Source organism: Trifolium pratense, linkage group LG3, assembly GCF_020283565.1.
Source record: "Trifolium pratense cultivar HEN17-A07 linkage group LG3, ARS_RC_1.1, whole genome shotgun sequence".
Taxonomy (NCBI): Eukaryota; Viridiplantae; Streptophyta; class Magnoliopsida; order Fabales; family Fabaceae; genus Trifolium; species Trifolium pratense.
In genome coordinates, this window is record NC_060061.1 from 15,898,506 (window position 1) to 15,912,090 (window position 13,585).

General features: G+C 36.7%; 1 protein-coding gene across 1 annotated transcript; it reads right to left on the reverse strand.

Annotated features, from left to right (window-relative positions):
• Positions 1-7,107: 7,107 nt before the first annotated feature.
• Positions 7,108-9,255, reverse strand: LOC123914653. Its single transcript, XM_045965848.1, has one exon. The coding sequence runs from the start codon at positions 9,253-9,255 to the stop codon at positions 7,108-7,110; it is 2,148 nt and encodes a 715-aa protein (XP_045821804.1).
• Between the last annotated feature and the right edge of the window lie 4,330 nt (positions 9,256-13,585).

Below are 13,585 nucleotides of genomic sequence, written 5' to 3' on the forward strand. Positions count from 1 at the left end.
GATGATGATGAGATTTTTGTGATTTTGGAGGTTGAGAGTGAAGATTGATGATTGCAGGAGTGAGAACGAGTTTTAGGAGAAGTTGAATGTTTGAGCGTGAGAGCAAGATTGAGGGAGAGATGAATGCGTGAACTAGAGAAGTTATGGAAAGTTTTTGATGTCTTTCCTAGATTAGCGTGCTCCACTAATAGAGAGGAATAGAAAAAAACGGTTGCACGCGTAAAAGTCCTTAACTGCTATAACTCCTCATGCAGGCAAATTCCCAATTTGCCCCTGAGCCTTTCAAATTGAGTAGCATCCAATGCTTTAGTGAATATGTCAGCCACCTGTTCTTCAGTAACTACATGCTCCAATTTCACAATATTTTCTTCTACCAAATCCCTGATAAAGTGATGACGAATATCAATGTGTTTCGTCCTACTGTGTTGAATGGGATTTTTTGAAATATTTATGGCGCTCAAATTGTCACAATACAATGTTAGCGCTTCCTGTTCAACATTGTATTCTTTTAGCATCTATTTCATCCATAAGAGTTGAGAGCAACTACTCCCAGCTGCAATGTACTCAGCCTCTGCAGTAGACAAAGATACACAATTTTGCTTTTTACTGAACCAGGAAATCAAATTGTTTCCCAAAAAAAAACATCCACCTGAGATGCTTTTTCTATCATCAGCACATGCAGCCCAGTCTGCATCACAATACCCTATCAACCTTGAGTCTTCACTATGAGAATACATGATACCATAGTCAGAGGTACCATTTACATATTTCAAAATTCTCTTCACTTGTACAAGGTGGCTCATTTTTGGTTCAGCCTGATATCTTGCACAAACACCAACAGCAAATGTAATGTCAGGTCTACTTGCTGTGAGATATAAAAGACTGCCTATCATGCTTCTGTATAAGCTTTGATCAACATCCACGCCCTTCTCATCCTTAGTTAATTTTAGATGTGTGGCAGCAGTTGTTCTCTTGTGAGCAGCATTTTCCATACCAAATTTTTTTACGATGTTCTTAGCATACTTACTTTGAGACACAAATATAGTATCCTCCATCTGCTTGACCTGTAATCCAAGAAAGTAGGTTAGTTCACCCACCAAGCTCATTTCAAATTCAGATTGCATCTGCTTAACGAAATGTTGGACCATCGGTTCCCCCATCCCTCCAAATACTATATCATCAACATATATCTGAGCTATCATCAGCTTTCCACCTTTTTCTTTCACAAATAGTGTTTTATCGTTTCCTCCCTTCCTGTAACCTTGACTAACTAGGAATTCAGTTAGTCTCTCATACCAAGCTCTTGGAGCTTGCTTTAGCCCAAACAGGGCTTTCTTTAACTTATACACATGATCAGGATGATTAGGATCTATAAAACCTTTTGGTTGTTCAACATACACTTCCTCATGTAGATATCAATTCAGAAATGCACTCTTCACATCCATTTGATATAATTTAAACTTGAGAATACATGCTACACCAAGAAGTAGTCTTATGGACTCCAATCTAGCCACTGGTGCAAATGTTTCATCAAAGTCAAGTCCTTCTACTTGAGTATAGCCTTGTGCAACCAGCCTTGCCTTATTTCTTGTTACTATACCCTTTTCATCAGACTTGTTCTTATAGATCCATTTTGTGCCAATAACATTATTTCCTTGTGGTCTTGGAACAAGATCCCAAACCTCATTCCTTTTGAATTGATTTAATTCTTCTTGCATTGCCTCAATCCAGAATTCATCAGTAAGTGCTTCTTTTACATTTTTTGGTTCAAATTTTGACACAAAACAAGAGCTCGAAATGACATCATTATTTCTTCTAGTGGTAATTCCCTGATTAGGGTCTTCTATGATCAGATCTTTAGGATGATATTTATGTGTTCTGATAGATGGAGCTTTGACAGGTACAGGTGCAGATTCTTCATTATTTAAATCAGATTCCTCTTCTTGAACAATATCATCAGATAAGTCGATGGATGGTTCAGCATCGCCTGGCACATCCTCCCTTTTGGGAGATGGTGAATCATCAATTACCACATTGGCAGACTCCATAATGATTTTAGTTCTGGAGTTATAAACTCTGTAAGCCCTGCTATTTGTAGAATATCCAAGGAATATTCCTTCTTCACTTTTTGGATCCAGCTTTCTTCTTGGTTCTCTATCAGCCAGAATGTAGCATGATAAACTCCAATTTAGTGTATTATATGTAGATATTTTTTGCGTTAATTTAGAGTAATTATTTATTATTATATAAATAACTCACTTGATTTGCTCTATATTTTACAAAAGAGAAGAAAAGATAAAAAGATGCAAATCCAATTTTTGAACCACATAAACATGATATATATTATACTACTATTTATTATTATTATTATTATTATTATTATTATTATTATTATTATTATTATTGTATTATATACTTACTAGCTTTGTCTTATTTTAGGCAAATGAAAATAAGCCCAAGTAAAATGAAATCGGTGGCCCAATTATATTCAACATAACTTGTGAGTGCCTGACACAAAAGAAAAGAAGAAAAGTCTATGCAATTAAATCAATTTGGGAACAGTGTCCGAGCAAGTTGCAAGGCAATTGGGAACTGCAGAATGAAGATTCAAGGGCTGGTGTGGCGGTGAGGCAATTTGAGAAAAGAATGCTTACTGCTGAAGCAATTTGGGGATACATGAGGCGGCATAATAGTTGGCACAAGCAGTATAAATAGAGCTTCCCTGTTTGCAATTAAAATACGTTTTTCTTCTGCAATCAGGCGGTACATAGAGTTTTGGAGACAGAGAAGAGATTGAAGCCTTTGAACAACATTTACATCTTTTGGGGTTTCATTCTTTTCTCCTAATTTCTTGAATCTACTTTTTATGTTCTTGTTTACTATGTATAGCTAAGTATTTTTCTAGGATTTTTGGTGGATCTTGCAATTGAAATTCTTTTTGCTATGTCTTAGCTTATATGTTCTAGTTTCTAATTTGAATTTTGATATTTTGTTCAATTAATTTTATCCTATTGATTTTATCACATAAGTAGGAATGATCAACCTATGAATGTTTATAATCAATTGATTGATCAGCGACCGTACTGCAATTAATTGGTGGAACTATAGGATAAATGAGACTAGAATTATTGCATGACCAAACCTTAATTTTAGTCTTCCAATCATTCAACCTTTTTGTGCTTTATGCTTTTCTTGAATTTAAACTCTTTGCATGACCAAACAAAGGTTAATTTAGGAAAAAGAATATTAATCACGAATGACCAAACGGATTAATAGTTTTAGTAAAGGGATTGGTAATTGAGTTAAAATAAAGGAATTCAAATGGAACTAGACACAGGGAATCATAGATTGCAAGTGAAACCATGACCCCTAGGCCTCTCTATCTTAATCACAACTTTTACTTTTGTTCGTTGTTATTTTCTATTTATGTTTTTTTAGTTATCGAAAACAACTCCACTATTAGTCAGTCTAAATAATAAATAATCTTAATTAGTTTGGTATTTGTTAATTAATCTCTGTGGATACGATAATCTTTTATACTACTTCTGCGCTAGAGTACACTTGCTCTAAGTGTGTTTTTAACGCAACAAGTTTTTGGCGCCGTTGCCGGGGATTAATTTTGCAATATTGAACGAAAAAGATTTTTTTTATTAATTTAGACATTGTACAGCTTTTGTCAATTTATTTTGTTATTTTCCATTGTTAATATCACTTGTGCGTACTCACCCGCTCGCAAGAGCCTGTTTGTAGTTGATTATATTTTGCAGAAAAAAAAAAAAGTCATGGCTGAGAGGAAAACAATGAGAGATTACATTTTGGGTAATCAAGAAATTACCACACCTAAAAGGAAAACCATGGGAGAATACATCATAGAAGCTAAATTGGAAGCTATACAAGCTAAATTGGAAGCTCTAATTAAAAGGCAATTTGGGATATATACCTCTCTTCCTTGTGAACATTGTGATTTAGTGGGGCATGAAAGTGAAGAATGTCCAACAAGAAATCTATGGGATGATGGTGAGATTGTCCATAATGGGGAGCAACATGATCCTCACTCTTTCAAAAGGGACATTAATTATATACCGCCTTGCTTACGGCGTCAGTCGCCAATGCCAATGGAGGAGCTAGATATCAATGAGACACTTACAACCTTGAACCAAAACACTCTTACTGAGTTATCTCAAAATGAAAAACAACCGAAAGCCAATGATGTTTTGGTCAAGTTTATGGAGCAGACAAATGAAAAATTTGGAACCTTGGAAGGCCATATCTCAAGTATCCTTACCTTGTTATCTCAAAAACCTCAAGACTCGATATCCACTCATGTTGAGCCAAAGTTAGAAGAAGAAGCCGTGAATATCACTCTCACAAGTGGTGTAGACTTAAATGAAGAATTGAGACATGAGGGGCAAGTGTCGATAGAAAGTGAAGAAGCTCTTACTGAAGAGAGCACTTGTGAAGAACAACACAAACAAGAACATGCGGTGGTTGATGTGGAAAAAAGTAAAGAATCACCAACCACTTTGGGGCTAACCATTGGTTCTGTTGTAATTGAGGTTCACAAGGGAAAGGTAAATTTAAGGTGTGGTGAGGAATGTGATGTTTTGAATGCATTAAATTCATCTGAAAATTTCTCTCATTTTATTTCTTCCTATTCTGACAATGTGGTTATTACTAATAATTTTAGTCATTTAAAGATGCAGGGCCCTTTGGAAAAGACTCTTGTTTTGCAGGATCCTAGCATAATGGTGGATATTGTGGATGTGAAAATTTCACTATACTTTGAAGCCCATCCACCACATGAAAAAAGAAAGAATAATGTGAACCAAATGATAAGAAAATTAAGAAGGGGCAATGCCTTAAAGGTGAAATTTGCCCTTGGAGAGCCACCTGATTGATTATTTGGCTCTCGTCAAGCTCAGGACGTTAAATAAGCGCTTCGCGGGAGGCAACCCGTGTTTATTGTTTTATATTTTAGTTTATTCTAATTAACCTTATTATGTTGGTATGCTTGTTTTTGTTGTTAGGAAAGTCATCGTTGATTTGCAAGATGTACAAGGTCTCTCAGGGAAGCCACTTTTACTCTCTCTCACTTATTTACTTTTGTGTCTAGTTGAATATTTTGTTTTGAATAGAGACCATATTCTGAACTAGTGTGGGGGAGGAACTATATTTTGGCACTTGACTTCTGCTAGTTCTAGTTGATTAAATTTTCTGGCTTGTTTTGATTAAGTTATGCTTAAATATAGAGATTATGCCTTTTAGGGACCTTTGAAAATTTTATTTTGACAGACTTGCTCAATCGAGATAATGGGGTTGTCTTTAGGTAGCTAATAATTAGCATAATGTTCCGTCTTGACTATCTTTTTGTGAACCAACTTCTATATGTGAGATTTGAGCCTTTATAAGGGGATTTATCTTGAATTATAAATGCAGACCCCTTCTCTTTGTGAGAGTGTGTTTCTCATTTTGTCACATTCTAGAACTTGTCTTGTGACCATGTCAAAGCGAAAATTGATCTGCATCATGTGAAAAATGTTGGGGCATTTGTAGGTATTTTTTCTGGCCTTTAATTTTATTGTTTTGAAATCACCCTTAGTTGCCCACTTTGAGCTTATTGATTATGTATTCCTTGGTACCTAGAAATGATTAAATATTTTGTTTGTGGTAACCATTTGGAATTGAAAATGGAGCAACTATTGAATGGAGAAAATTGTCTTATGTTTGAGTTGCTCATGTATTGTGTGGGGCTGGAAAAACAGAGAGTAAAGAAAAGAAAAAAAATTTCTATTTGAGTTTCTCAATTATGATATGAGTTTGATAATAAAAAGAAGAAAAGAAGTAGCTTGTGTGGTTATTTGTGAATATTTCCTTCAAAAGAAAGAAAGAGAATTGCAAAATGGGAAAGTAAGAAAAGAAAAAAAAAAGAAAAAGAAAAATATTTTGAATTAGCACACTCTGTTGAAAGAAAAGAAGGGAAGAAATATTAATTTGGAGTGAGCAAAATTGTGAAAATACATAGGAGCTCCATTTTTTGTTTCAAAGGTTACTATTTTTTTTCTTGTTTTTAACCCCTTTGATTATCCATTTCTTCTTATTTCCCACCTTACACGAATAAACCATGACCCTAGACCTCTCTCTATTTGTTTACAACTTCGTCATTTTTGTTCTTGTTCGCTCTTATTTTCTATTTACTTCTTTTAGTTACCGTAAACAACTCAACTCTTTGTCCGTCTAAATAATAAACAATCTTAACTAATTTGGTAATTGTTAATTAATCCCTGTGGATACGATAATCTTTTATACTACTTCTGCGCTAGAGTACACTTGCTCTAGGTGTGTTTTTAACGCAACAAGTTTTTGGCACTTACTACCAAAGACATGAAAATGCTTGACTGAAGGCTTTCTCCCCTTCCATAGTTCATATAAAGTTGTAGATGTACCTGTTCTAAGAGTTACACGATTGTGTATGTAACAGGCTGTGCTCATAGCTTCTGCCCAAAAGTGGTGTGGAAGATTTTTGGCATGAAGCATTACTCTTGCTGATTCTTGAAGGGTTCTGTTTTTCCTTTCTACAACACCATTTTGTTGAGGTGTAATGAGAGCTGAAAATTCATGTTGAATACCTTCTGATGCACAAAAATCAAAGAATTTTGCATTCTCAAATTCCTTGCCATGATCACTTCTTATTCTTACAATGACAACCTCTTTTTCTCTCTGAAGTTGTAGGCATAAGTTTCTGAAGATTTCAAAGCTATCTGATTGTTCCCTGAGGAAATCTATCCAAGTGAATCTAGAAAAATCATCTACCATAACAAAAGCATACCTCTTACCACCAAGACTTTCAGTTTGCATGGGTCCCATTAGATCCATGTGTAATAGTTCAAGTACTCTAGATGTAGCTTGATGTTGAAGCCTCGGATGCGCCATCTTGGTTTGCTTGCCTATTTGGCACTCACCACATATCACTCCTTCCACAATTTTGAGCTTTGGGAGCCCCCTGATTGCTTCTTATGCTATGGCCTTCTTCATGCCTCTCAGATGTAAGTGACCAAGTTTTTGATGCCACAGTTTTACTTCATCCTCTTTGGTTAAGAGACAAGTGGACTAGTGGTTTTCTTCTTCTGACACCCATAAATAGCAGTTGTCCTTTGACCTTACACCCTTCATCAAGAGTCTTCCTTCTTCATTTGTAACTAGACATTCTGACTTTGTGAAGTTTACTTTCATCCCTTGATCACACAGTTGGCTAATGCTAATTAGATTAGCTGTAAGCCCTTTCACCAATAGGACATTATCTAGATTTGGTAATCCATTGTCAATTAGATTCCCAATTCCTTTTATCTCTCCCTTAGCTCCATCACCAAAGGTTACATAACTTGTGGCATAGGATTTTAGGTTGACAAGATATCCTTCCACTCCAGTCATGTGTCTTGAACATCCACTATCAAAGTACCAGTCTTGTCTAGATGAAGCTCGAAGTGATGTATGAGCTATTAGACTTGCATCACTTCCCTTTTCTTTCCACTCTTTCTTGGTTTTGACACTTTCTGCTTCAGGTATAGGTGGAGGGTTTCTCTTTGGGTAACCATACAGTTTGTAACAAAAAGGTCTTATATGACCTTTTCTACCACAGTAGTGACATCTCCAGTTACGTTTTCTAGTTTTGGGTCTTGACCAGTTTCCATGATGTGTAGAAGGATGTTGAAGCATCGGTTCAGACTTTACAGGATCCTTATGTTTGACTTGCAACCAAGTGTCAGTTCCCTGGTGGGTAGGTGGAAGTGGTGGCAATAACCCAGCACTAACAGGGAAAGTCTTCTCAATGGGAGTACTGATAGTAGCTTTGTTGTATCCCATTTGTTGATTGACAATCTCATAGTCAAATCCGATTGGTTTCTTTCCTGCACTTTGTTTGAACAACATAGCTTGAAATTTTTCATCTCCTATGCCATAAACCCTGATTTGCTTTCTTGCATATTCTAAATCAACATTCAACTTTTCAATTGCTTTGTTGAGATCACAAATTTGTGCAAGATAGTCATTTTTCTCAGCCTGCAGTTGACAATTAATCTTCTTTTGTTTTTCCAATGCCTTGCCAACTTCATTACTTCTGATGAAAAGATCCTTATAGGTTGCAACCAGTTCTTCATAGGATGTGTCATCGCATGATTCAGCATCAGACTCACACATACCTGTCAACACATTGACAAGTTTAGAAGATTCACTTTCAGTAGTTTCCTCCTCTGAATCATCGTCATCAGACCAAGTGACAGCCAGACTTTTCTTTTGTTTCTTCATAAAAGTAGGACATTCAGCCTTGATGTGTCCATAGCCTTCACATTCATGACACTGAACTCCTTTTGATGTAGTCAACTTGTCATCACTTCTAGTTCTCCTTTGATTAGTAATTGGTTTGCTGATGTCGAGCTTGGTGCTTGGCGCATTGAACTTAGACCTTTTGTCCATTCTTTTCATGATTTTGTTGAACTGTCTTCCTAGTAAAACCATGGCTTCAGATAAGCTCTCATCACTGTCCAGATCTAATCCTTCATCCTCTCCAGTATTGGAGGTAAACGCTAAGCTTTTGTTTTTCTTTTCTTTCTTTTGACTTATACCTAGCTCATAAGTTTGAAGAGATCCTATTAATTCATCTACTTGGGCAGTTGCCAAGTCTTGAGATTCTTCTATTGCTGTGACCTTCATGTCAAACCTCTTAGGGAGAGATCTGAGAATTTTGCTTACAAGCTTCTCATCAGACATGAGTTCTCCTAAAGCATCAAATGAATTTGCAAATTCTAGAATATTCATATGAAAGTCATGAATGGTCTCTTCTTCCTTCATACATAGATTTTCAAAATTCGTACGAAGCATCTGAAGTTTAGACAATTTTACCTTGCTTGTTCCTTCATGTGCTTTCCTCAAGATTTCCCAAGCATTCTTTGCTACAGTGCATCGTTTGACAAGCCTGAACATATTCATGTCCACTCCATTGAAAATGGCATTTAGTGCCTTTGAGTTTCCAAGAGCTAGATCATCCTCGTCCTTTGAGTAGTCCTTTTCTTCCTTGACCTCAGTTGTCTTGTTCCCATCTTTGTCTAGAACTACTGGAGCCTCCCAGCCATTTACTATAGCTTTCCATGTTCTGCTGTCAATGGATTTTAAGAAAGCCATCATCTTAGCTTTCCAATAGTCATAGTTCTCAGGCCCGGTCAGCAAGGGCGGTTTAGAAACTGATCCTCCTTCCTTGTCCATTACACCAGAAATTTCCTTCCCTGGAGCTCACCCTAAAACCAGAACAGGGTGCCTGCTCTGATGCCAATTGAAATTCTGGCACACTAGCTACACGATGTTGAATACGATGCTCCAACACTGATGTTAGACCCGATGGTCCAAGCACTGAGTTCAACACCAGACAAGACAAACAATAAGGAAATATAACATGCACGAAATAAAATAACACAGTTATTTGTTAACCCAGTTCAGCATAAGCCTACTCTGGGGGATACCAATCCAGGAGTGAATCCACTATGATAGTTCCAGTTCAAAGCCCTCAATAAACACCTTGTTTATGACTCGTCACCTAGACACTACCCGTGCTATACTCTACCTAAGAGACACTTAGGTATGAGAACCTCCGCTCAACTCCTCTTAACCACAACCACTATGATCGTAAACGTTACAGTTTGTAGATGAAGACACACTTCTTAAAACACTACCAATTTCGTACTTCAAAGCTTGGGAATGGTTAATGTAACACCCAAACCCGTTATTTAACTAACTCTGCCTTTATAAAATCTTTTTCGAAAATACGCGGCGGAAAATTGAAAATATGATTATAAAGCGCTGGTTTGAATACTACAAGCTTCATTCAAAGATAATACTAATACAATTAATCAGTAAAATGTTTGAATAAGCAACACAAATCTTCGCATCGACTCGATGCGATATTAGTCATACAAAACGGATACATTTTCAAATGAAAGCTTAAGATAAACAGAGTGTACTAAGAGGACTATATACATATACATATAAAGACCCCTTTTTCCCCGTGTCACAATCAGAGCGGAGCTTCACCACGAACTCGGAAAAGCTAACATATAACCTGTCAACCTGGACCCCCAAAGGTCCAGCACATAACACATAGCAGGGAGTTAGAAAACATAAACATAAATACAAGCATAAAAATATACTTGCTCTTCATTCAATCTTACTATATTTTAACTCACGCCATACAATTACGGTATTAAACATATATACAAGTACGAGTAGTGTACTACACACTCCACACGCTGTTATACGATTCTAGCTCACTCCATACATCGTCAAATATGACTACCAATTAATCATTCATTTACAAATACACAAATCATATAGTTTCACGTCTTCTCGGACACTACCAAATTATTCATTTTATAGTCATGACGGACTCTACACTTGTTCATTTTATAGTCATGACGGACTTTACACTTGTTCATTTTATAGTCATGACGGACTCTACACACATACCAAGACACGTCAACAATTAGCACAAAGCTATTACAATCATCAATCAACACCTTAGTCAAGCATATGACAATTATCACTTATCAATTAATATGCACATTTACCCTAATGCATCTAATGCCAAATATTCAATGTCATGTCATCCCTAGACACGACTAATGCATGTGGTACCATTTTCACGTTGTTCAGATTTCAGTCATGATGGACTGTTCAGTTTTCAGTCATGTACGGACTGTTCAGATTATAGTCATGTACGGACTCTACATCAGTTTTACATCATGCAGGACACTGTCAGTTTTACAACATGCAGGATGCTCGTCACCCCATTTAAGATGAACTAACAGTTTTACATCATGTAGGATGGCGACCAACTTAGACCATCTCTTCAGTTTTACATCGTGCCGGATGGTGTCAGTTTTAGATCATGCAGGATCATCAACAATACAGTTTTAAATCATGTCGGATCTCGGTTATCATCAACCATCTCACTCATAAAGAGGAGTCACACAGTTTTATATCATGTTTGGATATGGGCTCTAGATCTCGGATAACATAATCTCATCTTCGGCCACTTTTGGAAAACATAGTCCATTTCTCAATTGGAATACACATGATTCCAATATCACAATTTATTCATGAATGCATGATTACTTATAAACACATCAAATACATGACGCTTTCTAGCTCGAAGCTATTCATTCACTGATGCGGAAACACAATTCCAACATCTATCACATTAGGATAACACAATATCCTATTACTCAATTCATAATTATTCACATGATAATTATCTGCATACTCATTCTTATACACACAAAGTTTCGTTTACACTTATGTCCTAAAACATACTTCATTCTCTTAACATTGCAAATTAATACTAAAACATATACATACTCACTTTAACACTGCAAATCATTGCATGCATGTACGAATCATATACCTTACACATTGGTAATACACTATAATACCATAGAAACATATTCCAATAGCCCAAATAAATTATAGGCCTTCACAACAAAATTCTAAAAATCACTTTCCTCGCTGAGCGAGAGTCAGCGAACAAACGGCAGTCTAAAATCTCCAACTGGCGAGCACTGGCAAGAGTCAGCGAGCTGGTCGCTATCTCTCGCTGAAGCCTCGCTCAGCGACCACTCAAGAACATACACGGTCGCTACCTCTCGTCAGAGGTTCGTTCAGCGACCAAGCACGAACACAGGTGCTTCAATGGCGGTTTAACATGGAATCCACCCAAAAATCCAATCAAACATGTTATAAATTCTAATAAACAGCTAATTCAAGCATTTATGGCATCTATGAACATTAATCATCTCTTACAAACATCCAAACACCTCACACCAACATAATCATGCCATTTTCTTGTGTTTTAAGTAAAGTTACACAAACATGCAATTCATTGATCAAACATCTACATATACCCACTTTCAACTCCCCAAAGTTGTTCACCTCATCTACTATGAGTTTAATACACATGTTAGGATCAAAAGAATCCATTTTCCATTAAGAAAATCACCCACAAAACCCACAAGAAAATAGAGTGGAAAGAGTTTGGGAATGGAGGAATCGACATCCTCCCCTCTTCCGGATCACTCACGAATATGTAATCTAACTCTCGTACCTTAGCTCGATGAATCCTCAAGCTCTCCTCTTCTCTTCTCTCCCACGAGCTCCCTTGCTCCTCATGAGTTTCTTGCCCTAGCTCACTTCCTTGCACTTCTCATGAAACATAAACTATGAGACTATTCATGGGTTTGACTTGCTACTTATAGCTCTCTCTATTCTCATGGATTAAGGCCCAATTGGCTAAGCCCAATTGCTTCTCACACGCCCAAAAGCCCAAACAACATAACTTCTCGCTCACTAACTTACGTTCGCGTTAACTAATTATTCGTCGATCACTAAAATAATTAAAAGCCAACTAATAAATAAAACAACATTCATAAAAATACGGATACGAAAAATGGGTCGTTACAGTTAACACACACTATCTCCTTGCTTAGAAGCTCCAGAGATATTACAACACAATAACACACAGTCCTTAATCTTGCATCAATGCAATACAAGAAAAGGCTCACAAACAAAAGTACTAAAACCTAAACACACGCTTTGTAAAACTCAATGACGGCTTCCGTTCTTTGCACAAGGGTTTTGGCTTCCTTTATATAACCTGAGCTAGCATGGGCTAGGTCTTGAGTTGGGCTTCAGAAACGCAGCAAGTCCGAAACTTCCTTCAAGGTATATTCTTCAATCAAATGTTTTGTTTCCTAAAATAGTTGATTCATTATGAAACAAAACTAGGTCATGGCCGCCTTCTAGAGTATTAGGGAAGGCGCTACTTGGCGCACAAGTAAAAAATACGTGGATTCCATAAATATAAAAAGGCGCGAGATTAAGTACACATCAGCCTGACCCACTGGATGTGGTATCCAATGTTGGAGCATCCATCTAACATCCTGCTTGAACTTGATGGTGAAACATTCTGTTCCACATCTGGCTTGTATATTTGTTTTAGCAAAATGAGGCCAACACAATTACAACATAAAAACTCCAACAAGACTCTTTTAGGACCATAATGGCATTGGTAACGCATTTAGAACTTGAGTTATATCTGATGGATCTAAAGATAACGTTTCTAAATGGTAACATTGATGAAACAATGTATATGGTGCAGCCGAAAAATTTTGTTTCAAGAGATTCAAAGTATATGGTTTGCAAATTTAAAAAATCCATCTATGAACTCAAGAAAACATCTCAACTGTGGTATTTCAAAATTCATCAAGTGATCATCTCGTTTGGTTTTGAGGTGAATTGGTTGATGGTTGTATATACCATGAGTTCTGTGGGTGCAAGTATACTTTCTCGGTTTTATATGACGATGACAGGGCAGTAAACCATGTGGCTAAAGGAGACAAGTTTAGTCTCAATCAGTGCCCTATGAATAACTTTAAAGAAAAGTAAATACAGAAGATTCCTTATGCATAAGTAGTAGGGAGTCTAATGTATATACAGTTCTGTATGCATTCAGGTATTGCGTACAAATTTTGGGATGTTGGGCAAGTAT